Source organism: Haliaeetus albicilla, unplaced genomic scaffold, assembly GCF_947461875.1.
Source record: "Haliaeetus albicilla unplaced genomic scaffold, bHalAlb1.1 scaffold_34, whole genome shotgun sequence".
Lineage (NCBI taxonomy): Eukaryota > Metazoa > Chordata > Aves > Accipitriformes > Accipitridae > Haliaeetus > Haliaeetus albicilla.
Window position 1 is genome coordinate 1,356,050 of NW_027212433.1, and position 27,620 is coordinate 1,383,669.

A 27,620-nucleotide genomic window follows, 5' to 3' on the forward strand; every position below is an offset into this window, starting at 1 on the left:
ACACGATTGCTTACAAACTGTAGAGGAAATATATGCTAGCCATCCGGATCTTAAAGACGTTCTGTTAGAAAATCCAGACTGGGAGTTATATACTGACGGCGGTGGTTTTGTTCGCGATGGGAAGAGACTGTCAGGATACGCCGTGACGACCTTAGATGGCATAGTAGAGGCACGAGCCTTATCTCCCAAAACATCAGCCCGAAAGGCAGAACTAATAGCCTTAACTCAAGCATTGGAACTGAGTGAAGGGAGAAAGGTTAATATCTGGACAGAGTCTAAGTATGCTTTTGGAGTTGTACATGCCCATGGAGCCATCCGGAAAGAGAGAGGACTACTATCAGCACAAGGAACTGAAATCAAGCGTGCTGCACAGATACAAGAACTATTACAGAGCATTCAAAAGCCAATGGCGGTAGCAATAATGCATTGCAAAGCCCACCGAACAGGAAAAAAACCCACCAGAAATAGGTAATCAATTGGCACATGAAGCTGCCAAAGAGGCTGCAGAAACAGGCATCATGGCATTATTACCAGAAAAAGAAATAACTTTACCGGAAACACCACCTAAATATGATAGTAAAGATGCTAACAATAAAGGCCTTACAGGCACAAGAACAAACAGATGGGTGGGCTGTCACACCCACAGGGCAAATAATAATCCCACCCTCATTAGTGAGAGAAATTGCTAAATGAGAACATTGCTAAATAAAGAACAGCGGGGAACTGAAAATTTAGTAAAACATCTTCAAAAGATAGTTATAAGCCGAGCAATGACAGAAATTATCCGATTTATCATGGAAAAATGTGAAATTTGTTGTAAAAATAACCCAAATACCAGTAATAAATTAATATTGGGGGTTACAAAAGGAGGAAATTCCCCAGGAGACTACTGGCAAATTGATTTTACAGAACTGCCTAGAAAAGGGGGATATAGATACATTCTTCTTCTAGTTGATACTTTTACTGGATGGCCAGAAGCTTTTCCCTGTCACACCAATTAAGCTAGAGAAGTAACTAAAATCTTGTTGAAAGAAATTATCCCGAGGTTCAGTATCCCTTTAGGAATGTCCTCAGGCAGAGGACCACATTTTGTTGCTGAAGTTATAAAACAGTTGAGTAAAAACTTAGCCATAACATGAGGTCTCCATACCCCTTATAGGCCACAATGAAGTGGAAAAGTAGAAAGAATGGACTATACACTTACATTGCAGATCGGGAAAATATGTCAGGAAGCATCAATGACTTGGATACAAGCGCTACCTTGAGCGCTGTTAAGAATTAGAATACAACCTCGTGGTAGAAACAGCTTGAGCCCTTGCAACTTACTTTATGGAAGGCCTTACCAGGCCCCACATAGACCAGGAACAATTCACATTAAAGGGGAAATGGACTTGAATAATTACTTAATGTCCTTGGGAAAGACCGTACAGGAATTGCACAAGTACGTGACGACAAGCAGGCCCTTGGAACTGGATACACCAGCCCATCCATTTCAACCTGGAAACTTGGTCTACATCAAGTCGTGGAATTTGGAGCCGCTAACTGAGAAGTGGAAGGGGCCATTCCAGGGGCTCCTGACTACTTATACAGCTGTCAAGGTCCAAGGGAAAGGCCCGTGGATTCATTATTCCAAGATGAAAAGGGCTCCAACCTCATGGACAGTTGAACAAGAGTCTCCCCTTAAATGGAAATTGAAAAAGTTATGACTGATTTTTATGATTTGTTTGTAACAATTACGGTAGCAATTGTGCCAGATACCATCTTGGGATCAGAACCTCCATTTAATTTTAACACAGAATATAGCTCAAATACTCCACAAAAGTGATTGTTGGATTTCTACCCAAATGCCAGGCTCTGGACAAAGCTAAGTCCTACCCTTGATAGCAGTGCCACTGCCAATAAATGTATCATTATTTAACAATCCACAATATGGTAAAGGACATCAGACAATGCATGGTGGCCAAGCCTCTCCGGAAAAAGACAAGAAGGAAGGTTACAAGTTACCATCACAAAAGATAACCTAAATTCCACTGTATGCTTATATGGGCCAGATAATGACTCTCTAAGCTCCTACACCCTTAAGTCTGGAGAAGATGGGTGTGATGATTACACTGCTAGACGAAATGACAAAACTTTTGTAGGATGTTTCCCAGGATGGAACAGGACCAGATCATGTTGGAGGCCCGCACTAAGTCATACGGACACATCAGATCACTTTGGCCTCCAAGTCCCAGAAGGAAGCGGTTGGTATTGGTTATGCGGAACATGTGCTCGAAAAGTACTGCCTCCCAATTGGCAAGGAGCATGCCCACTAGGAGCCGTAGTCCCCAATGTAACAATAATTGACAGATTGCATGAACAGAGCGGATGGGTTTCTCAAACAAACCAGGAGGGTTCATAATCCCATTATAGATCATTCCTCAGGATTCCATAGTTTTGCCAGATGGTTTATCCCTTGAATTGGAGTTAGTGAATTGGAAAAGGCAATAGTAAATACATCACCTGTTATAGAGGACATTGAAAACAGAACCGCCGGTGCCATACAGGCATTACAAATCGAAATATCTAGTTTGTCTCATGTAGTAATGCAGAATCAAATGGCTCTTGACTTAACTACTGGCTTCACAGGGAGGTGTTTGTACAATTGTTAATACGAGCTGCTGTACATACATAGATCAAAGTGGCAGAACTTCTACTCATCTAGCAGAGATTTGGAAACAAACAAAGATCTTACATCAGGTTACGAAGGACAATACATCCTGGGGATTTGAGGACTTATGGCACAAACTTACCTCATGGCTACCTAATTGGATTTGGTTGAAAAATCTATTCATTATTGCAATAATTGTAATCTGTGTGTGCATCTTAGCCTGCATAATGATTCAGTGCTGTAGCTGTTATAATCAAGTGTACATGAAAATTAAGATTGGGTATTGAGGCTTTGGATCTGTAGGTCCAAAGTCTCAATAAAAGGGGGGGGGAGTTGATGCCTTGAATAAAGGCATGAGAAGGAAAACTTCACTGTATCGCTGGAAAACTTCACTGTATTGCTGCAGTGACGGACATTTGCTTGCTTGAATAACTTTGAAATTTTGGTATGTAGTAATTAGATAAGAAAACCTTGAGCTTTGTCAATGGTATGTGCTAAAGTCGCCAACAGACAGGAGGCCTCGGGCCTGATACGCGTCAACAGAGAAGAAGTCTTGGGCCTTGATGATAAGCTTTGAGTTCTGCTGAATTTTTGTAATTAAAACTTGCCAAGGCCAGCTAACTAGGAAGAAGAGATGACCTGCCCCGCGCATGACCAAAGGGCGGGCACTATGTAAATGATAATAGGAATTTGTATATGACTGGAACAATATAAATTTTGCTTGCTGTAGGTAATGGTGCGCAAGCTAGGTGGAGCGATCCCCCATGCACCCAGCGCTGCAATAAAGAATGCCTGCTTTCTAAAACTCCAAAATTGAGTCTTAGAGAGTTTCTTTGGCCGGCTTTTTCGCTAACAGTCTTGCCGCACCCGATGGGGAGAGGAGAACTGAGTGGACTCCAGCGCGCACCGACCCGTTGATCGGGGACTCCATCGGCTCCTCTCCTGCAGTCAGGCGGTAAGCGCACAATGGTGCAACGCTATTGGAAAAGAGATATTTTCTGATAGATAAATAAGGGAAGAAGGAAAAGTCTCAGGGGGAGTAGCAAGCATTTGGGGACATTTTGTCCTCTTTGGGCTCTGTGTAAGATGCATCAGGAAAGTTATGCAGCAGGAGCATAATTTCCTTCCTACACATTGATTTGTAACAAAGGGAGACGTCCCTCGTTTTGGTGTATGAAACACTGGGTTCGATTCTACACATTGTTTCTGTAATGAAGGGAGACATCCCTCATTTGCTGGACAGAACGCTGGTTTAGAATCGGTACCGATATGGGCAATGCGACTTCCCAGGAGACTCCCCTTTGTTCTCCCTTAGGATGCATCCTGAAAAATTGGAACAAGTTTGGAGAGGATCCCCTAAAGAAAGATAAATTAAAAGCTTATTGTGCACAATGGTGGCTGATGTATGAATTGGAGGATGGAGAAAATGGCCAGAGAATGGATTGCTGAATTATAACACTGTTTTACAATTGACGTTGTTTTGTAGAAAGATGATAAATGGGGTGAAGTTGCGTATGTTGATTTGTTTTTTAAGATGTGATCATGAAAACTGTAAAAACGTAGATTGTTGGTGGATGATGCTTATGGAACGTATTAGCAGAAAGTATTAATGGAAAGAGAAAGAAAAAGAATTGTTGTATTGGAAAAGAATGTAAAAGGCAGTGTGTTAAGGACGGTGGGGAGGCTGAAGATGTGCAGATGTTGGTCCCAGAGGGGAATCTGGTAAATGTAGAAGGAAGGGATGAGAAAAGGAAATCGCAGGATAGTAGTGATTATCCTTTCTATTATTGTAGTATGCATTGCCATTAGTTGTGTTAAAAGAATGATTGTAAGATCTATCTCTCAGGTAAGGGTTCACCCAGAAACTCTCAGGTAAGGGTTCACCCAGAAACTGAGGAATACATAACTCTACCAAAGCAGACAGACACAACTTATACCAATACATCGGTCAAGGAGGACATACATGTGGTTGAATTGTGACGCAGGTCACGGGGTGGATTGTATGGATTGTCCGGCTCATAGCTCCCAAACAAGTTTCACCATGTCTAGTGCACACAGGCGACTCATGGGGGGTTACAAAAGCGACCCAGCCTTGGGTTGCCTTGAGGCCCTGTCTCTCTGCAGAGATGACTCACTCACGGGGAGCTGTGTAGACAGCTTAGCCCTGGGTTGTCTGATAAGCCCTAAACTAAACAGGGCGGTGGCTGCACCATTCAAAGAACCAAAACCTGAATTGAGCCTTGAAATCCCTTAACAAATAGTATGCCCTGAGTCTCTATCCAGCCACTATTCAGTTGCCCGAAGGAACAAAACCCAACAACAACAACAACAACAACAAAAACCCAAAAGGGAAAGGGAAAGGTATCCTGTGCACTATTTTTGGAGCATGTCTAACTTGTGCACAGGAGGAGGCACTGAAATCTGATACGGCAAAGATAATGGGTGCAGCCGATCTCATTGAAGCTACAAAATTCAGTGCACTAGAAACTGAAGTGACCAAAACTGCTTTAGAGGCAGGATGGAAAATAAGTGCAGCCTTCAGTGTTCATAATGGACAACTGGAGGTTGAAAAGACATTTTTGAAAGATGAATTAAATTCTGAAAGGGATAAGAATAGAAAACTGCTTGGAAAATTAAATTTGTTGTAAGGAAGACCAGCCCACTTCCAGGTCAAGAGCAGGGAGTGAGAATTTTAGCCCAATCTCAGGGAGAACGAGGGAACAGCATCCCATTATACAAGCTCCCTTGAGACGGGCAATAGGGCTGGAGGGACAGCCAGTATTTGTACATGTCCCGTTCACGACCTCAGATCTATTCAACTGGAAGCAATCAGTGGGGTCCTATCGAGAAAATGCGGACACAATGCCCACAGAAAGAAAAATTATTTGCTGAATCCTCAAGGAAAAGGGGGCCAGAATCAAATACTAACCTAATTATGCTAGGGACATCTGATACTGAGTAAAGGGGATTGGGGAGAATATTGAGATTTCCCCAGCCGATCCCCTGGTTCCCATAAAGCTGGGGAACAAAGTTACAAATTTCCTGATAGTTTTCATTAAAAAAATTTCATTCCATAAAACAGGGTTGCTGTTTTAGGGTGATTTCGCAGATTCCCGAGAAGGTGAACACACACACTGACTAGAAGGGGAAAAGCAAGCATTTATTAACTACAGACATGCATTATGCTAAGGGTATCTTGTAAAGCAAATTAACGTACCGACCCGAGGACTGTGAGGAAGATGGACCATCCGTACATTCTTGTGCTGTCTTGCACCACGAGCTCAGCCCAGCAATCGGTAGGTGCCGGCTTTACATGGGCGTCCCCACGGAGGCAATGGTGGCCTCGCCGTACACCAGCCCCATGCTCTCCAGAAAAATCCCGGTATTTACACATTTGCAGAGGAATGGGTTTCGGCACACGTGGCCAGCGGGTGCCAAAACACGCCTCAGTTGCAACATAGGGAGCCTATGACGCATGCGCTCGCTGGCCAGGCGCGCTGCGCGAGCCGTAGCCACCTTGTCTATTGGTTCATGGGCTTTGTACACGTGGCATATTGTCATAATCCAGCAGTCACGTGCCGACCATGCTCACAGATGGACTGAACAAGTGTATTCCAGCAGACCACACCTACAGGATGAACCCCTGCCTGATGCAGAAGTAGAGCTCTTCACTGATGGCAGCAGCTCTATGCTGGAAGGAAAACGAAGAGCTGGATATGCAGTGGTAACAAATGCCCAACCACTAGAGACTAAGGCACTGCCTAGCAACACATCCGCTCAAAGGGCTGAATTAATAGCATTGATGCGAGCTCTAGAACTAAGTCATGGAAAAAGAGTAAATATATATACACACACAGATTCTGAATATGCATTTGGGGTGGTGCATGCAATTTGGGGGCAATTTGGAAGGAAAGAGGACTGTTAAACTCACAGGGAACTCCAGTAAAATATGGGACTGAAGTTATGAGACTGCTGCAAGCGGTTCTCTTACCAAAGGTTGCAATAATGCATTGCAAAGCCCACCAAAAAGGAAATAGTGAAATTATAAAAGGAAATTGGAAGGCTGATTGTCTTGCTAAAAAGGCAGTTCTAAAGGAGCCGAAATTTGAAGAAGCTTTAATTCCAGGGCCTCGTTTAGAATTACCACCACCAAAATATACTGAGAAGGAAGATGAATTAGCAGAACAGATAGACTGCTCCAAAAATGGACAAGGTTGGTGGATAACACCGCTAACGCCATTATTGATTCCTGAAAGAATGATGGAAACTTCGCTCAAGAGATTACATCAGGAGATGCATCCAGGAGAAGACGCATTGACAATAACTGCAAAAAGAAATTTTTTTTGGACCAAAGATACAAAGGGTAGCAGACATGGTAGTAAAAAAAGTGTACCATCTGCTGTGCTAATAATCCAAAAATTGGGAAAAAAGTTATAGGAGGAATTGTGAAACAAGGAATAATTCCTGGGGAATACTGGCAAATAGATTTTTCAGAGCTACCCAGGTATAACGAATATAAATATTTATTGACATTGGTAGATACCTTTTCTGGCTGGCCAGAGGCTTTCCCTTGCCATGCCAACAAAGAGCTAGAGAGGTAATTAGAATCTTATTGAAGGAAATAATACCCCGATTTGGTATTCCAGAAGGAATCTCCTCTAATAATGGGCCTCATTTTCTTGCAGAAGTCATGCAAGAGATTTCTAAATTTTTACAGATTAAGTGGGAATTACACACCCCTCGGAGGCCACAATCAAGTGGGAAGCTAGAAAGAATGAATCAACCTCTTAAAAGGCAACTTGCTAAACTGTGTCAAGAAAACACACCTTAAATGGGTAGAAACTTTACCTATAGCTCTTTTACGAATTCGAGTAACTCCTAGGGTCAAAGGGAAAGTAAGTCCTTTTAAGGTTGTTTATGGGAAAGCATATCCCATGAGTCTTTCTAACATCACAGGAGACCAAATGCATATAAAAGGGCAGGCTGATGTTAAAGAGTATTTGATTTCTCTTTCGCATACTTTATCTTCACTACACAGGTATCTAAATCAGAAGGCCTCTCTCCTGTTGGATAAAGGTGGAAAGGACCTCACACCATGTTATTGAAAACCTGTACTGCAGCCAGAGTAGAAGGAATGGACTCCTGGATTCATTACACATGAGTGAAAAGAGCACCAGAACCAGATCAGGGAAAGTGGACAGCCACAGACTGGGAAACTCAAATTTCAGCTAATATCTGAGACCATTGAACTTTGAGAGAATGAAGAACCTGAATATTATAAGATCCCATTTGGTACTAGCAGTAGGTCAAGAGAATTTGGTTTTACAGCTTATCCAGTCCTTTGGGCAAATCCAGAATGTTAGTGTAACCGCTTGTCTCCCTCCATCTGAGCTGGCAGACAATCCTTTAAATTGGGGAATATTACCTTTCTAAGAAAGAAGAAGAACAACAATGGAAATAGGGTGGTTAAATAAAATATTACATGGAACAGGATCCTCCCTTACTGGATGGCTGGCAAACCTAATTTAAACTTCGACCACTGTTGTCATTATTACAATCATACTTTGTGTTGTTTTAAGTTCTATCAAGAGACTGGTTTTACAAGCCATGGCTAGAGCATATGTAACGATAAAATGAAGTAGTGAGACTTATGAGACTCATATGAAGAGATCTCATAGTCTCAAAGGGGGGGTGTATTGGCTTTGTGTGGCAAGGTTTTGGTAGCAGGGAGGGGTTACAGGGGTGGCTTCTGTGAGAAGCTGCTGGAAGCTTCCCCTGTGTCCGACAGAGGCAATATCAGCCGGCTCTAAGACGGACCTGACGCCGGCCAAGGCAGCACCTCTGTGATAACATATTTAAGAAGGAAAAAAAGTTGCTGGGACAGACAGAAATGGCAGCCCGAGAGAGGAGTGAGACCATGTAAGAGAAACAACCCTGCAGACCCCCAGGTCAGTGAAGAAGGAGGGGGAGGAGATGCTCCAGGCGCCGGAGCAGAGATTCCCCTGCAGCCCATGGGGAAGACCATGGTGAGGCAGGCTGTCCTCCTGCAGCCCATGGAGGTCCACGGTGGAGCAGATATCCACCTGCAGCCCGTGGAGGACCCCATGCCGGAGCAGGTGGGTGCCTGAAGGAGGCTGTGACCCTGTGGGAAGCCCGCGCTGCAGCAGGCTCCTGGCAGGACCTGCGGATCTGTGGAGAGAGGAGCCCACGTTGGAGCAGTTTTTCTGGCAGGACTTGTGACCCCACGGGGGACCCACGCTGGAGCAGTGTGCTCCTGAAGGACTACACACCGTGGAAAGGACCCATGCTGGAGCAGTTCGTGAAGAACTGCGGCCCGTGGGAGGGACCCATGTTGGAGAAGTTCATGGAGGACTGTCTCCCGTGGGAGGGACCCCACGCTGGAGCAGGGGAAGAATGTGATGAGTCCTTCCCCCGAGGAGGATGAAGCGGCAGAAAATAACGTGTGATGAACTGACCGTAAACCCCATTGCCCGTCCCCCTGTGCCACTGGGGGGGGTTGGTAGGGAATCCGGGAGTGAAGTTGTGCCCAGGAAGAAGGGAGGGGTGGAGGGAAGGTGTTCTGAGATTTGGGTTTATTTCTCATTACCCTACTCTGGTTGATTTGTAATAAATTGAGTTAATTTTCCCCAAGCGGAGTCTCTTTTGCCAGTGATGGTAATTGGTGAGTGATCTCTCCTGTCCTTATCTCGACCCACAAGCTCTTTGTTATATTTTCTCTCCCCTGTCCAGCTGAGGAGGGGGAGTGATAGAACGGCTTTGGTGGGCACCTGGCGTCCAGCCAGGGTCAACCCACCACAGGGGGAAATGATGTACTTAAGAAATTATGTACTTAAGCCACACGAAAAAGGCCACAAAGGTCTTGTGAAACAAGATCCCCTTTGTATAACCAATGCATGCCTTGCTAACAACTGTGCCCCTGAAGAAGAACTAAAAGACTGAGAAGAAGGGAACATCCTACCCCAGGAGGCGCCAAAAAGTTGAATAATTGCTAATAGGCATGAAGTCAGAAAAATCTTCGAAAACTGGAGGAAAGGTAAAGAAAGGTGGCAGGGGGAGATCATGACCACCAACTCAATTCCACACCAAAAAGACTTACCCCCCCACTCTCCTTGAGCATGTGCTGTAAAAGAAAAGAACACTGTACCTTTAATTCCAAGCAGGGAAACTTTAGCCCAATGGAAACTGTGCGAGATAAGCGACTCCCAGTAATAGTTTTTGGAAGAACTTTGGAAATTGAATATGTATAACTGAACTGTATAAATTGCTTGCCCGTTTAGGCATGAGGGGTGCTAGCTTTGCGGATTACCACCTAGCCCCCATCTTTGCGTAAACAAGAACTGGAATAAAATACCTCTGCTCTGTGTTTATATTGGCATTTTGCACACCGGGTGAATGACCCCACTTCTGGGACAACAGTGGGGCAGGCAAAGCACCGCATCCTGCAGGCCGAGGGGCTCAGGCACCCACGTCGCTGCCGGAGGATTGCTGGCAAGAGGTTTGGCATCTGGAGAGGGGCTGCTGGGCCAGGGTGCCCAGGCACCCACCCCACTCCCCCAGCCGCAGCCACGAGTGCTCTCAGTGCTGGAGCAGAGGCCGTAGCAGCTGCCTGTGCCCAAGCCTGTCCCGAGCGGAGGGAAGACTTTGCTGGCGAGGAGCAATCCAGTGAAGGCATTGCTGAAATTGCTGGGCTTGAAGTTGCTGCCGGGCCAGGAGGGTGCCGCGGGGTCCTTGTGCAGGAGGAGGGGTGGCAGCGCCTGGGCACCGTTCAACTCCGGGGAGCTGCAGAGCAGGGAGTCCCCGAGGCCGTTGGGGAAGGTCGCGGCCACCGCCTGCACTTTCCAACCCGGCTGGTCCATCAGCTCCTCCGCCACCTCCCTCTTGGCCCTGGCTGTCTTCTTGGAGCCCTTCCCGCAGAGCCGGACCACCCTGATGCTCTCACCACGCGGACAGCTCTGGTGGCCGAGGTCCTCAAGGCTCCTCAAGGCTGAAGCGCTCCCCAGGCTCTTGTACTCCACCAGTGCACAGTGCTTGCTCAGCAGCTCAGGGAAGTCTGACGTGTATTTCCGCACATCCGAGGGCAGCTTGCGGCCCGGCCACAGGATGCGGATGGAGGCGATGGTGCCGAAGGGGCTGAACATCCTCGTGATGGTCTTGAGGAAATTCTTCTGGAGCAGCAGCAGCACGTCCTGCTCCAGGGTCAGCAGCTCCCAGGCCAGCAGCAGTCTGCTGGGGGGGACACTCAGCAGGGACTCGGGGATGGGGACCCATGATACCGAAAAGCCAGTCGAAGAAACTCTCTAAGACTCATTTTGGAGTTTTAGAAAGTAGGCATTCTTTATTGCAGCGCTGGATGCACGGGGGATAGTTCCACCTAGCACGCGTGCCACAGCTTCAGCACAAACAGGTTATATGGAGTAACCAATTACATATTAATCAGATTAGTATACATATACATAAAAATTATTGTAACTGAGTATCATAGTACTGCCTACATCTGATCACATGCAACGGTTCTTCATTTGAGTCAAAGGGCTGCTTTTGCGACCACCGATCCGTTTCAAATTCTGTTGGCTGACCTTCAAGTCTTGTTCGTCATCCTTGTTCTTTGATCTTGGAGCTTAACATGGTTTCAGTCATATATGGTCAGTTTCAATATTAATCTTATCTAATGTACAGGAACATCCAGTCATAAGAGCAAAGAACTGTAAAACTTAGGAGTAACTACCTCTACTAGTTAATTACTTGGCTACACTTCTGTCTCTTTTTTCAATCATAGTGTTAGTATAAGATTTCTAATAATTATTTACCAAATCTCACTTTTACAGTCACCTAGCAGCAAACCAGTTTCCACGGCTGGTACAAAATATTAAAACCAACAAATATTTAGACATACCATACAGAATGTATGGACATATGCTATCACCCACCGCCTCACTTTGGTGCCCTCCTCGTTCACCTCCAGCAGCTCTGAGAACCGCAGGGTGTAAAGCGTCAGCCACCAGTCATGCGTCAGGTATTTCACCTGAGGGACAGAGGGGGCCACTGTGTCACTGTGAGTCTCCCCAGGCAGGGACCACCCTAAACCCATCATCGAGGCAGGCTGCACCCCCATCAACCTGAGGTCATGGCAAGGCAATATCCCCCTTTCAGGATTTGTGGGAGAAGGCCGCCTGTGCTCCCGGACCATGGCAAGAAGACACAGCTTCCCTGTACATCACACCACCAGTGCTTCCCTGCAGTTTTTTAGTTAAGGCATGATCTCTCCCAGAGCAGCCTGGGGGAACCACGGGCAGAAGAGGTGAACCCAGCCCTGGGCTTGGGGTTTGAGGACCCCTCACCGCTTCCCCAGCCACCCTCCCTGGGTGGAGAACTGCTGCAGCACGTTGAAGGCAGACAGCAGGGCCCAGCTCTGCACCACCAGCACTTTGCCGGGACACAGGCTTCCTGAGCAGAGCCTGGACCTCCCCGAGCACCTCACCGCAGACAGCCAGAGCACACCCAGACACCCAGGCATCCTCCACGTGGAGGCCACTTCCCACCCCGGCTGGCCAACGCAACGGGCTGCCTACCTTCTTCAAGGACGTCAGCAGTTTGATGCTGACGAAGTCCATCTTGTTCTTCTGGACATGTTTCAGGTGAACTCTGCTCATTATAATACCAAAACACACCTCCACCCCCAAAGTTACCCACCTCCAAGGTGCAACCACCCCCCACTGAGCACGCGCTCTGAATTTTCTCTAGCGTATACCTTTAAAAGCAAACCGAGAGAACTTTATACCAATCAAAGGAAAGGTATGTGTGACTAGAGTCACTCAAGCTCCACCGAAAAACTCAGAAAACATAAAAGGGCTTAAGAGAGGAGAAATGTCAGGGAAGACACCATCACAGACAAGTCGGGAGGACATTGCTGACTTCTGGCATCAGTCGATGGGCTGAGCCTCTCTCCCCCCCGCCATAGGGTTGCCTATTGTGTGAAATTCGAACACTCGGCTGTACCGAGTGCTTCCCTGGGAAACTTAGAATTCTTTAGAGCTCTTTTCTTTCATCATTTAACGCGCTTGTAGGCGACTGTATTGTCACCTGCACGTGCTTTGCAGACAGTCTATTTATCACGGGCAATCCAAAAGCACCTGTACCGTTGCTTTAATAAACTGTGCTGCTCATTCATCTAGTCTTGATAATTTGTTAGCGCAACCAAACTCCCTAAGTCTGGTCATTCTCGTGCGTTGAACGCAGCTAAGCCAGAGTGCAGTACGCTATTAAGGGCATCCCTCATCGTGATAGTTCAGCACATTGAATGCGACCGCCCTTAGAGCATTGAATTGGACATCACTCAGAAATTAAACCCAGCCGTCCCCAGCCCCTCTGACATCTGAGGATAAGCTGGAACGCAAGGCGGTTTATTTTCTGCCAAACTTCTGGACTCGGTAATGCAACACAGCCCCCGGGGCCGGCGCCCCAAAGGCCTTCCTCCGAAGGATGCTGGGCCGAGGGGCAGCGGGCAGCGCTGCGCACGGGGGGCCCCCTCACACCACCCCCCCCCCTCCCCCCGTGTCGCAGTGCCACCACCCGGCAACGCAGCAGTCACAATGCCCCGGGGCACTATAAAAGGGGCAGCCTCCCCTGTCCCACTGCCAGTCTGCCTGGCAGGCGGCCCAGAGACATCCCAGAGGAAGTCTGTGAGGAGCCGCTGGAATTACTTGCCGGGCGCTGAGGGAGGAAGACCGGAGGCTGCACCAGGCTGCTGGAGACGAGAAGAACCACCAAGCCCTGGAGGTGCCCGAGGCCATCAGGCTTTTTTGGATGGAGAGCTGTGGCAAGACCAAGGGAATGCCTTCTTGAGGAGCACTGCAGAGCTCGCCGTCCTCACTCCCTGCGGAACCAGTGGCAGCAGCCGTAAGAAGTGGGATGCAGAGATGTTGCCAGGGCTCCCAGTGCTTTGGAGCACCCACTGGTGGCCCGAAGGCGTGGGAAGGATTCTTGCCCCCAAGGTCGATCAGGCCGGGGGCACTTGGCCACTCTCGGAAGCCCCGAGGTGGCTCCAGGTTCAGGGAGAACAGGGCTTGGGCATCCCCTGGGGGGCGTGACCAGCCTGCGGGACCAGGAGGCAGGTCTTGCTCACACGTGCTCAGGGAATAGCCGATCGCCAGCTCTGGGGTCAGGAAGGAATTTTCCCCCGGCGCAGATTGGCACTGGGCCCCGGGGGTTTTTTGCCTTCCTCTGCAGCACTGAGCAGGACCACTTGTCAGGGCTCCTCCGGTCCGTTTTGGCTAGGTTACTGCCTGCTGCTCGTGCAAGATCTTGGGTAGCAGCCCCAGACTCCTAAAAGGAAGCTACCCTTGAGGTTTTTTCTTTTTTGGAGGAAGCTCTCCCCTTTGGGATCCACCTGTGACTCCTCCCAGGCATCTCCCAGAGCCTTTTGGCCTTTTCATAGCTATCTTTTCTTAGGATCTTAGGTCCGTAAAGCAGAGGCCAAAAGATTCTGGGAGATGCCTGGGAGGAGTCTCGGGTGGATCCCGGAGGAAAGAGCTTCCTCCAAAGGAGAAAAATCATCCGGGGTAGCTTCATTAGACAAGTCTGGGGCTGCTACCTGGGATCTCAGGGCCTTATAAGAAAAGGCCAAAAGACTCTAGGAGACGCCTGGAAGGAGTCACAGGGGGATCCCGGAGGGCAGAGCTTCCTCCAAAAAAGAAAAAAACCTCAAAGGTAGCTTCCTTGGAGGAGTCTGGGGCTTCTACCTGAGACCTTAGGTAGGTAAAGCAGAGGACAGAAGACTCTAGGAGATGCCTGGGAGGAGTCTCAGGTGGCTGTCGGAGTTGAGAGATTTCTCTACAGGAGAAAAAAAATGTCTTGAGCTACTTACTTGGAGGAGTCTGGGGCAGGTAGCTGGGATCTCCGGTCCTGAACACAGAGGTCAAAACATTCTGGGAGACGCCTGGGAGGAGTCTTGGGTCAATCCTGGAGGAGAGAGCTTCCTGCAAAAGAGAAGAATCATCTTGGGTAGCTTCCCTGGAGGAGTCTGGGGCTGCTACCTGAGATCTTAGGTACGTAAAGCAGAGGCCAAAAGACTCTAGGAGGTGCCTGGGAGGAGTCTCAGGTGGCTGTCGGAGTTGAGAGATTTCTCTACAGGAGAAAAAAAATGTCTTGAGCTACTTACTTGGAGGAGTCTGGGGCAGGCAGCTGGGATCTCCGGTCCCGAACGCAGAGGTCAAAACACTCTGGGAGATGCCTGGGAGGAGTCTTGGGTCGATCCCAGAGGAGAGAGCTTCCTGCAAAGGAGAAAAATCGTCTTGGGTAGCTTCCTTGGAAGAGTCTGGGGCTGCTACCTGAGGCGTTAGGTAGGTAAAGCAGAGGCTAAAAGACTCTGGGAGATGCCTGGGAGGAGTCTCGGGTGCATCCCGAAGAGGAGAGCTTCCTCCAAAGGAGCAAAATCATCTTGGGTAGCGGCCTTGACAAAATCTGGGGCTGGGCATCCCCTGGGAGGCGTGACCAGTCTGCGGGACCAGGGGGCAGGTCTTGCTCACGTGCTCAGGGAATAGCCGATCGCCAGCTCTGGGGTCAGGAAGGAATTTTCCCCCGGCGCAGATTGGCACTGGGCCCCGGGGGTTTTTTGCCTTCCTCTGCAGCACTGAGCAGGACCACTTGCCAGGGCTCCTCCGGTCCATTTTGGCTAGGTTACTGCCTGCTGCTCGTGCACCACGAAGATGGCCTCTCGTGCCCTGCAGCTAGGGGGAGGAAGGCTTTTTTTCCCCCACGGTGGGCTAGCAAGTGTCCCCGGGGGTTTTTTGCCTTCCTCTGCAGCACTGAGCACGGCCCCTCGCCAGGGCTCCTTTGGGCCGTTGTGGCTAGGTGCCCGCTGCTCGTGCTCCACGAAGGTGGCCCTCGTGCCCCGCATCCGGGGGGAGGAAGCTTTCGGACTCCCAGGCCGGGCTCCAAGGGATGCTCCCGGGGGTTGCTTCTTGTCCTCTGTAGCACTGAGCACAGCCCCTTGTCAGGGCTCCTCTGGGCCCTTTCGCCTAGCTCCCTGCCTGCTGCTCTTGCACCTCCAAGGCACCGCTCGTGCCCTGCCTCTCTCGGGCTCTCTTGCCCAGTGCAAGTCTGGAGCGGGAGCGGGAGCGAGCTCTGCTCTTCCCTTAGCTCCATTTCCCCAGGGCTTATGGCTTGGGCAAAACAGCCTGTGCTTGGAAGGGCTCCAGGCTTGCTGCCCCATCACGAGCTGCCACTTTTCACCTCTCCCTGCACGCAAATCAAGCACAGGGCCGGCACGAGAGCGCCTTTTGTGCATCCTTGGCCAAGAAGCACAGCGGCGGAGCAAGTTGCCGAACGCAAAAATACGCTTTTCACCTCTACCCGTCATACTTTGGAAAATACCCCACGGTACCACACTCCTCCTCCTCCTCCTTCTTCTTCTTTTGTGTGTGGTCGGTCCTGATCCTCATTCTGCACGTTCTCACTCTTCAGGAAACAGGGACTGCTTGGCCTGTATTCCTCCTGCTACTTTCTGTAGCTCTGGGACTTGCCTTTGCCAGGCTGCAAAGGATGTTTTCTCAAGCTCAACTGAAGAATGCATCAGCCTGCTCCTGGCTACACAGGCACATTGTGTTAAGGCTTGTGAGCATCAGCTCTGAAACAGACTCAGAAAAATAAAAATAATAGCCTGTTTCCACTTGCAACCTTTGTGTTATGTGTCCTTCAAAGTGGTTTGGGAGCTGAAACCCCCCTGGCGTTTCAGGCAAATAACAGTCTCGTTGGTATTTGACTCATGGTGAGCACAGGGAACAGAGCAGAGTAGAACAGAACAGAATAGAATGGAATAGTTCAGCTGGAAGGAACCTACAACCATCATCTAGTCCTGACCATTACCTGACCGTTTCAGGGCTGACCAAAAGTTCAAGCATGGTATTAAGGGCATTGTCCAAATGCCTCTTCAACACTGACAGGCACGGGGCATCCACCACCTCTCCAGGAAGCCTGTTTCAGGGTGTGACCACCCTCTTGGCAAAGAAATGTCTCCTCATGTCAAGTCCGAACCTCCCCTGACAGCGTGGTAGCAAATGTCCCTTGGTGCCTCGGTAAGGAATGGTGAGGAAACCGTGCACGCTCTCTACATCTCTGCAGAGTTCCTGCAGAGGGAACCAAACCCCTGTCTTTCACCTCTGGCATCACCACAACCAAAGGAATGTCTGTGGCCTACATGCCCTTATTTACATAGTCTGAAGGTACAGATCCATTTTGGCACCAACGCACAAAATGGCAAGGAGACTACCTCTCTTAATCTCTCAGTACTCAAAATACTAAATCCTAAAGGAAAAGGAGACTTGCCAGGGTTTGAGGTAAGATCCGAACATCTTCCCACAAACCGAGGTAGGCAAAGAACTCTCAGAAAGGTTCAAGTCACAGGTGAGCTGTGGAAGTTCCACCCATGGCTGAAGCGCCTTTGGTATCCCATATAAACACGGCCAACGCGTGTGTTTAATAGAAAGGCTGCGCAGCTGGGTTTCAGTGGGACAAGGGGATGTGACGGCAATAGCAGCAATGGGCTATTCTGACACTTTGGAAGAGCTGTCTGTCCTTTGCCTGGCTGGGCTTTGGTCACGGATCCAAATGGTCCACGTCTGAATACGACCAACCTTTCCTTCCACCACACCGGGGTCACCTCCGCGCACTTGTTTCTCAAAGCCTGGCTTACTTCCGTGGCGGGCTCTTGGCACCCACCATCCCAGCCTATGGCTCTGGTTACACTTTGGCTTGCCTCCAGGCTGCGGCTGCCGAAATCACCCCCCTTACGCCCCACAAAAAGGGGTTGTGTCCAGCCACATCAAGTCCCTGCTCCTCCTGGCTGCGGGGCTGCATAGGCTTTAGCTCTGGTGCAGAGAGGGGACGGCTAATAGGGGCGGTCTCTGCGCTGCACGCTTGGTTCCTGCCATGGCCCGAGAGAAGAGGAACAGCACCAGGCTTCTCCTTGCGAGCCGAGTGGCAGAGCAGGCGCCAGGGACACCCAGCAGCTGGGCCCAGGGCATGGCCGCCAAGGGCAGGGAGAGACCCCCGGGCCTCCTGGGTACAGTGACAGCCCGTGGAATGATTGCTGGATGGAGGTGACTTGTCGGTATGACACACGCACCCCCCGCCCCTCAAGGGAAGGTGAACCTCCAGGGAGGAACGCAGTGCACACGTCAAGAATCGGTTCCGTGGTAACTCCCTAAGCAACGTGACCTGCAACTTTAGACGTCAGCAACACCAGGGGAGCTTGGTACGCTGACTCTGAAAAGGAACACGGAGGGTGGAGCGGAGCCGAGACCCCGCGGCCAGGCTCGGTGATCGCAGGGGTAGGCAACCGGAACGATCGGAACGAGAACGCTTGCTCCCTGCATTGAATCCACTGAAGCAAGGAGGTAAAATAACGGCGGTTCTGTCGAGCTAACGCCCTACACTTCTGGTTTCTATCACACGTGCCCACTTCTGGGGTACTCACACGCAACAGCAGGTCCTTTGGGTGAACTTTGCTCATTACAACACCAAAACACACCTCCACCCCCAAAGTTACCCACCTCCAAGGTGCGACCGCCCCCCACTGAGCACGCGCTCTGAATTTTCTCTAGCATACACCTTTAAAAGCAAACCGAGAGAACTTTATACCAATCAAAGGAAATGCATGTATGACTAGAGTCACTCAAGCTCCACCGAAAAACTCAGAAAACATAAAAGGGCTTAAGAGAGGAGAAATGCCAGGGAAGACACCATCACAGACAAGTCGGGAGGACATCACTGACTTCTGGGATCAGTCGATGGGCTGAGCCTCTCTCCCCCCCGCCATAGGGATGCCTACTGTGTGAGATTCGAACACTCGGCTATACTGAGTGCTTCCCTGGGAAACTTAGAATTCTTTAGAGCTCTTTTCTTTCATCATTTAACGCGCCTGTAGGCAACGGTATTGTCACCTGCATGTGCTTTGCAGACAGTCTATTTATCACGGGCAATCCAAAAGCACCTGTACCGTTGCTTTAATAAACTGCGCTGCTCATTCATCTAGTCGTGATGAAAAACAAAAGAAAAGAGAAAGCCCCAAACCCAAATGTAAAGGAGCCTCAGCGCCGGAGGACGAGCTCTCCTCTCTCAAAGCAGCCTGGGGGAACCACGGGCAGAAGAGGTGAACCCAGCCCTGGGCTTGGGGTTTGAGGACCCCTCACCGCTTCCCCAGCCACCCTCCCTGGGTGGAGAACTGCTGCAGCACGTTGAAGGCAGACAGCAGGGCCCAGCTCTGCACCACCAGCGCTTTGCCGGGACACAGGCAGCCTGAGCAGAGCCTGGACCTCCCCGAGCACCTCACCGCAGACAGCCAGAGCACACCCAGACACCCAGGCATCCTCCACGTGGAGGCCACTTCCCACCCCGGCTGGCCAACACAACGGGCTGCCTACCTTCTTCAAGGGCGTCAGCAGTTTGATGCTGATGAAGCCCATCTTGTTCTTCTGGACATGTTTCAGGAGGAAAGCATCCTTGGCCAGGTTCTCGTCAGAGAGGTGGAATTCCACCTGGGACGCAACCCTCCTGACCAGCTGCCGGTCAGGGACAGAGTAGCTGCAGTCCAAGAGATCAGCCCCCAGAACATCGCTCGCATCGCAGAAGCTCCCGGCAAAGCAGCAGGGACACGGGTGTGACTTGGTGGCCTTTGGGATGTGCAGCACTGCCCGGTCCCAGCCACAGCGGTGCAGATGGCAGAGTGTTGAGGAGTGGGGTGGCTCAGCTGCGCTCTGAAATGAAACGGAGTTTTATGGGTTTAGAAGCGCGCTTGCCTTCACGCCCCCAGCATTGGTCCCTGCCACAAGTTACGCAGCAGATGGCCTTGCGCAATCTTGCAGCCAGAGGTGCCTCACCAACAGAGCGCCATCTCTTTAATTAACAGGATCCAGGCCAGGAGAGATCTTTGGCCTCCGGTTCACGGCAGTTGTCCCGACTCCCCCAGGCCACACACTGTTCACACAGCGGGAGCGAGAGGCCTGTGTCCTTGGTACCAGGGGGTCCTTGCTAGTGCCGAATCCTCCAAGCACGAGGAGGGGATGTACTAACCCCATCCCTGGGGTCCCGTAGAGCACAAACAGCCCCAGCGCCCCGACACCGGACGTTGGGCAGAATCCAGTCCTTTTCTGGGAGCACGCGGCGGCGGGTACCGTCTCCTCCTGGGTGTCACGCACCCAGGGAAAGCGCCGCCCCCTCCGAGGGGGATCCAGAGCTGCTGCTTTTCCCATCAGGAGACTAAAAGACCTGACAGCACTACTGGAGCGAGGGCTGGGGGAAAGCGTGCCACCGAGCGACACCACGTGACCTTCCTTCGCGCCCTCGAGGTCCTTTTTCCTATTTCTGCCTCGCTCCGGTCAACGCAGCGAACAGAAGCACGGGCAACAGTCACAAACGCATTTGCCATCTGGCGCAAGGAGGCTGCGGCTGCAGCTTGGTCCCCGCTCGGCTCGGCTGAATCAACTTGTTCTTCTTCCCCCACCGGAAAAATACTGTTGAAAGCAAAGAGGATTTGCACCCGCAGACCCTGAGAGCCGCCTGTAGGCCCCGGGGGCACCCCAGCCTCCCTTAACCCTTTCCCTCCCCAGGAGGAGCTGGGGAGGCTCTTGGGGGTGGGGCGGAACACAGGGAGCCCCCGCATTCCTTCCGGGGAGACGCCAAAGAGTCCTTGGCAGCCAACAGCCAGAAGGGACCATGGCGCGGCCACCAGTGCAGCTCCCACTGCCTGGGCCCTGGGGCCCCCCGGCGCCCCAGCTTTTCCAGCCATTCACGCTCCCCAAAACCTTCTACCCTCAAGGTAGGGACCGACCCCAACCCCAACCCCTGCAGCCCAGGGACGCTCTTGGGGGGCAAGAGCAGAGGTGACCGCCGGCCATCGCTCCTCTCTCTCTTAGGCTCAGCCAACCTGTGCCGCCTGCCCGCGCGGGAGCAGCCCTTCCCTGCAGCCCGGGCACCCCTGGCAGGGGGGACACCCCAGGCCCCCCAGGCACCACCAGCAGGTATGGCACCCCAGTCTGCTCTGGCACCTTCCCCATCCCCATCACACCCTTTCCCCCGGCACTTTTCACATGGGGGTTCAGCAAGCCCCGGTGAGCATCCTTGCCCTCGCCCAGGCGGCACGTGCCCAGGAAAGCCCATCTGCAGAGAATTCCCCAAATATTTGGGGCCACCTCTCCCATTTCACCTCCTAGATGCGAGTCTCCTCCCCGATTTGCAACCCCGTCCCACCGGCACAGCAGCTCACCCTGTGGGGATCGCCCCGGCCACAAGCTCCCCACGCCCCTGGCCCAGAGCTGGGGGATGTCGGCCATCGGGGCCGGCTCGGCGGGTGCCCCTGGAGAGTCCCCCCGCCCCAGCACGGCTCCCCCTCACCCACACAGGGCTGCAGAGGGCTCCATGTGGCTGCCTCTTCGACCCCCGCGTCTTCCGCATCCAGTGGACAACCACCCACCTGCCTCCGCCGGCCACCGCCACGCTCGGCCAAGGCGCCGCTTCTCTGCCGGGGGCTGCGGGGCCCCCCTGGCCTGGGCAGCCCCAGGGACCCCCCAGGGCCAACCACAATACCTCGCACCCTACAAAAATCAGAGGAGTGGGGTGGCCCCAGCCCCTCCGGTGCTGCTGACAGCCATCCACGGCTACCAGCACATCAAGGGGCAGCTGGCAAAGATCAACATCTCCAGCACGGCCACCCCTGCGGGGGCACCCCCGGGCAGCAACATCCCCCCGGGGAGCGACGTCCCCCACAGCCAAGCCCTTGGAGATGCCCTTGCCGTGGCTCAGAAAGTGGCTCTCCAAGAGGCCCTAATGCTCTTTGATTGCTCCCTGGGCGGGCTGGCAGTCAGCCAGCATGCTCCCAGCAGCAGCCCCATGCCTGGGGACGCTGGTGGAACCGGCGCAGCCACCCCCCACCGCGACTTCAGCTCGCTCTCGCTGCCTGAGGAGATGCTCACCCCTGACTACTGCATCCCCGAGCTCAGCGATGCCATGCTGAGCCTCAAAATAGTCAACGGCGGCGGGATGGAGCCCCAGGAGCCGTGGCAGGATGCGGGGATGGACCTGCCACCATCCCCACCTGCCACGGCAGGCAAGCGGAGGAAGAGGCAGGCGCAGAGCTCCTTGCCAATGCCACCCAGCAAGCGCAGGGCTCTTGCAGCCAACGTGGGGGTGTGAGGGGGGGGCGGGGATTAGACAGGGGTGAGAGGGATGGAGATGGGGGGAGTGGGGGGTGGGAGAGGAGGGGGGGTACTTGTTGAAGGGGGGGCCGGGGAGGGGGGTAGGGAGGGGTTAGACCAGCTTGGATGGGACCTTTCCTCTTGTCTTTTCAATTAAAAGCTCCTTCTCCAGAACCACTCCGTGCCTGTGTGGGAGGGGGAGGGAGAGCAGGGGGCACCAAGAAACAGCACCCAAGAGGTGCAAAAGCCCCGCTGAGCCCCAGATCCGAGCCGGGGAAAGCCCCGAGGGGAACCGAGCCACCCCCAGGGCCGAGTCACCACCAGCGGGGCAGGCAACGGTGGGGCGGGACGCAGACGACTCCCCTCTCCCCTTCCCCAGGGGGAGCAGCCCTTTGGTGGGGAAGCCAGGACAGACAGCTCCCTGCAGGACTCACGGACACGGCCCCACGCAGAAAGCAGCACAGAGCCCCTGCGACAAGGACAGACCTCGGGGGCCGGGGGGGACACGGGCACACACGACAGCAAGGGCTGCAAGGCCTTCGTCTTGAACACCACCAGCATCCCCTCCAGTGGGGACAGGGCTCGGTGCAAAGCCCTTCAAAGCCTCAAGACCATCACGGCCTTCCTCGGGTCCCACTGACCTCAGCCCCGGAGAGCCCAGCTTTGCCTCACTGACACAGCAAAATAACCCCAAATCACCCCAAGAATGGCGAGGGAGGGAGCTGCAGGCCACGCAGGGACCCTCCTCCACTTGTCTGGCTGTACCTTGGGCAGCCACAAGACCAGCAAGGGGGGAGAAAAAAAATCAGAAGAAAAAAAAAAACACCAAAACACTGCACCAGCCAGAAAGTGCCTGGAAACTTTATCAAATGGTACATTTCAGCTTGGGGGCTTGAAGATTTACACCCATTTACCAGTAAAACTCTCCCTGCATGCTGCAATTTGGTGGGAGCAAGATTTGTGGGTATGTCTGCACCCAAAACGCAGCAGCATGTGGCACCCTTTAACTGGTGTTCTTCCCAAGCCCATTCACCTTTGCAGAAAAAGGGATTGTCATCCTGCACATGGCACAAAGCAGGACACACGCAGCCCATGGTGGCTGAGAGGGTTATAAGGGAATAAATGCATTGAGCTGGTAAATTCAGCCACCAGCACTTGAAATCAGACAGTGAGTCCCAACTCAAGAAGCGCTCGCTCTCCTCCCTGCCATCACACCTCACCATCCAGCTATTAAAGCCATGCCATTGTACCAGCTGTCCCAAGGGTGGCCCACAGCATCTGCCCAGCTTCAGCAGGCACCAAGGCCAACCCTTACGCTTCCCCTGCCTGACCCTGACTCAGCTCCAGCCCTTCTGGGGCAGCCCGTGCAACTTGCCATGAGCTGCTATTAACACTCACGGGCCCAGTGACAGTACTGGATTTACTCCAGTTTATGTCAGGATCAGTGAGCTCAGCCAGGACATTCGGATTCTTCCCATCCTCCCACCAACCTTATTCATAAACAGGGGTTTGTTTGGTTTTTTTTTTTAAACAGAGTATTTTAGGTAGATGTAATTACCGTGAAATGCAGCAAGAGGTCAGCAGACTACATCATCACGCAGATGGTCCAGGAGATGAGCCGTGGTGAGCTGGGAGGACAGTCAGCCCCTGGAAACATTTTGAGACAACCAGAGGGTCGGGCTGCTCCAATACAGCTCTCTCACTCCTGGCTCTGGAGCCTTCATCTCACATTCCCCACATCCCTTCGGCCTTTCTAATCACAGGCTTTAAGGTCCCTACATACGTCAGTGAGCAAATATTGATTTGCCTGCACTGCCTACAGATCATAATCTAACTCCACGCACCTTAAAGAAGCTCAGCGCACACTCCACGTTCTTACAGCTGCTTTGATTGCAATTCAGTCTCTAGTACAGTACCCTTATTTATAATGCCAGGGCTTCAGCGTGGTGCCTCAGGCACTCTAAAATTATTACAGGGCCCTTTTGACTTTCAACTCCCTTCTATTCAATTCCATTTTTATTTGTCAGCAGAGACTCCCATTGACCAGCAGTGGAAGCCAACCGTGCACAGGCAGACGGCGCTACTGCATGTTAAGCCAATCCTATAGAAATTACTTGCACGCGGCTCAACACGACGGGTCATCTCAGTTTGAATGAGAAACGCCGGGTCTGGAAGAGCAGGTGGCAGAGTGCTCCTGGGTGCAGCTTCCTTGGAGAGATGAGACATCCAGGCTTGGAGCAGCACCGGGGGTGCTCAGCTGCAGCCCCTCGACAGTGCCATCCGTCCAGCTGATGCAGCCATTGTTTAAAAAAACAGCGAGGGAAAGCGACTTTAAGAATCAGAGCTCCGGTGAAATCAAACTTCAATTATTTACCAAATCTCACTTTTACAGTCACCTAGCAGCAAACCAGTTTCCACAGCTGGTACAAAATATTAAAACCATCAAAATATTTAGACATACCATACAGAATGTATGGAAATACGCTATCAATTCCCCCCTTTCTGTTCGAGGCTACTAATTCTTTTAGTAGTCTCACTTGAACATAGCTTGTGTCACAGTTGCGCACAGCATTCCTTATCTCCTTCCGTTCATTTATGCTAACATTAACAGGCTGTATTTAAGAGAAATGCTATTAACTTAGACAAATCTTTAAGTTGACAGCTTACTTAGCTGTATTTAGGAATACATGAACTAAGCTACAACCATGCTGTTTTAGAAGAAGGTACCTTTCATATTCCTGGGTAAAAAAAACATTATATACGAAGACATTCTGTGTAAATTTTATTTAATGGATATATCCTTTCAGCATTTTTTTTAATATAATGACACCATTTCTTCAGCTAGAGAAAACAGGGAATTGCAGAACTACAAGAAATGGATTCCTGAGGATGACAGGGAGGTAAGTATTTTGTTAGCGAGTTATTGATGGTTTTATTTGCTTTTTTCTTATTTAATCTAGTGATGACTTTCCCCTTTGCCTGTTCTCCGCCAGGATTCACTCTAACAGCTGGTGACCAGGCAATCACACTCACTCAGTAAGCTATCAAATACCAGGGGTCTTCGTTTGCATAGCCATGTTAATCTGGTGTTCACAGCACATCCTTTGGTTCACTTTTAATAAATAAATCCCACAAAGAAAATAGCAGAGGGGAAGGAAGGTTGCTGTGCTGCTTTCCAAAGCAAGCAGTAGCTCAAGCAGCCTCAGAAGGGATGGTTCTGCCCCCTCTACTGAACAGAACAGCACCCTCCTGCGTGAGCACTACTGCTGCTTTCACGAATAGGCCCTCTGAAATAAGGTGCTCAGTGTAAGGGTGAAGAAATCAAGCCCCAAATCAGTTTACTGCTGGGCCAGTTCCTGGCTTTGCATTTCCCACGGCAGTCAAAAGGAAAATGCATTCCTGCACTCTAGAGACAACAGTTTTGATTTTCAGGCAAACTTTTTTCTCCTGTACCACCAGACCCTGGAGCCTCATGCATGGTTAGACTTTTTCTAACCTTGACACATCACTGCTATTGCAAAAGCTCCAACAAATTCCTTTTGCTCTCTGTTCAAGGAAAGTTTCACCAATCTCCAGGAGAAGAAAACAGCAGCCCCAGTTTAAATCCAGCCTGCGCTTTCTCTGTGCAGACAGTATGAAAGAAAAAACAAGAGGTGAAATGTAAGCCCAAGTACCGCTGGTTTCCTAACCGACTAAAAGCACGAAGACCCCATCCTTGAAACAACACAGTAAATGACCCTGTGACAACAAGCACAATCCCACAGAGGTCACCATATGCAGAAACACATCCTTCTTTCCCCAGCACCTTTTCCCTTGGCCCCCTCCAAACGCTGCCCGTGCGGGCTCCAGCTGTCTCCTACCTCTGAAGCACCTTCTGCCACAGCAGCAATGTTCTTCTGCAGAGTTCGACACCTCTGTCACCCCAACCTTAATCACAGGATAAATAAAGGGCCTGACAAAGTCTACAATGGGTCCATCTTTCTCAGCCTTGTCCTCTTTTTTAAGCTGCGGGGCTCTTTTCTGAATGACATTTTTCTAAGTACAGCTGGTAGATGAGTGTTAGAAATTGGTGCCAGGAGCTGGGGCTGGAAGAGAAGACAGGATTTTTGAGCTGGAAGGCGCGGGGGCCTGGGAGGGGGCAGAAGAGGGGCTCTGCAGCAGGGCGAGGGGCTCTGCAGCGAGGGGCTGCCAAACAGGGCGAGGCGCAAAGACGCCTGCGATGACGACTCACTGGGCAAGTCTGTATTAGCGACTATAGTCTCCGTTATCACTCCCCTTCCACCTTCTGGAAGGAGCGGGGCGGGAAGATTCTCCCTGTGGGAAGCAGTCTGGGACAGGACGTGGGGGAGACGTGGGGTTTGCAGAAGGGCTCTGAGCGAGCAGCAGAGGCTGCCGAGGCAGTGGTGCATCAGGAGCTCGGGGCAACAGGGGCAAGGCCTTGCCCTCCGTGCTGTGCCCCCACACTTACATCTGGACACCTGTGGCCAGGGCTACACTTGGGGCTGGAGTACGCAGGCAGGAGCCCTGCTGCCACCTCACCCCCTGCTTACACACCTACCCCACGCACAGCACTGCTGCCTCCTTCTCCTTACCAAGGAAGCAACAGCCATAAGCTACCTCTCCAGCACGTGCAAGCAGGGCAGTACACTTTGAGACGCGTTGCCTCTAAAAACATCCCAGACAAAACAGATGCCACGAGCGACAGTGTAACTCTCTGCCTCCAAAGAAGCGGGGTACTGCTCAGACTGTCCACTGCACACAGAGAGAGCGCTTTCCACCAGCCGTACCAACACACCCTCACCAGGTATTGCCTGTTGATTAATTACTTGCACTAGCAGATCTTCCCCACTGTCGACTTTCGGAATGTTGGGCCATTATGGGACTTGGATTCCTCCCATTACGAGGCAACAGCATCTTTTTAAAGAAATAAAAAGAGCACTGCTAAATGGGTACAACTACCTCTTATATTACTAGAGTTACCACAGAACGCATCGTTGGTAGAATTCCACTCAGTCTGGTCGACTTACTCTGCCGATGATTTTTTGAGCCCTTACATCTTACCAGTTTGCTGAAAAGGCAGGGGTTTTTTGGACAAAAGCCCAAATAAAATACTTCGCAGTCCATGTAATTCTCGGCCTTCCTATGTTCCTATATGTCTCCTTCTCTAAAGCGGATAAATAAATCATGCATTTGGTTTTCAAGTAATGCTATCAAATGCCAGACAGACATCATCTAACCCAAGAACCCATTAACTGACCCAAGCTTTGCTCCCCACGAGACCAAATGTTTTAAAATGCATTTAAATCTTGAGTCTGTTATCAAAACTGTAACATAAATACCTATGTATATATCTCATCCCTTCTGCTCTGAACAGGACCAGGGAAAAACTGAAAAAACTTAATTCCAAGAACTTACTCCAGAGCTGTCTTGTGGCTCAACAGGCTGATTCACAGGTCAAAGAAACTCGCAACGAAATAGCAGCAGAGCTACTTTCATTCTCCATTTCCCAAGAAAGAGTATTGCAGTTATGTTTGCCAATATTCACCGTTTACACCAATTAACCAAACTTCCCTATTATTTATAACTTCTTGGGGTACGGTTTCATCGCTTTTACACATATGCCCCTCTGCCTCGCACTAGAACCATGGATCCTACTTGAGGTTGATCACAGAGTACAGTATGATTTCGCCTTAGTACACTTAGAAATATCTTTGTGAATGATATTTCACAGCATGCTCTTGCACGTCCCCTTCAGTTAGCAA

The 27,620-nt window shown here is 51.0% G+C and overlaps 1 protein-coding gene and 1 long non-coding RNA gene across 2 annotated transcripts in view; one reads left to right on the forward strand and one right to left on the reverse strand.

The window, feature by feature from the left end:
• LOC138684083 (uncharacterized) overlaps nucleotides 1–10,038 on the forward strand; it is a 182,617-nt gene extending 172,579 nt beyond the window's left edge. Inside the window, exon 2 of the long non-coding RNA XR_011323531.1 lies at nucleotides 9,091–10,038. This is a non-coding gene — a long non-coding RNA (uncharacterized lncRNA). The remainder of the gene's footprint in view (nucleotides 1–9,090) is intronic.
• Nucleotides 10,036–20,382, reverse strand: LOC138684086 (uncharacterized). The gene is made up of 4 exons (XM_069777803.1): nucleotides 20,343–20,382; nucleotides 19,090–19,412; nucleotides 11,599–11,693; nucleotides 10,036–10,966 (listed from the first exon to the last, which is right to left on the reverse strand). The coding sequence occupies exons 1-4, from the start codon at nucleotides 20,380–20,382 to the stop codon at nucleotides 10,036–10,038; spliced, it is 1,389 nt and encodes a 462-aa protein (XP_069633904.1).
• Between the last annotated feature and the right edge of the window lie 7,238 nt (nucleotides 20,383–27,620).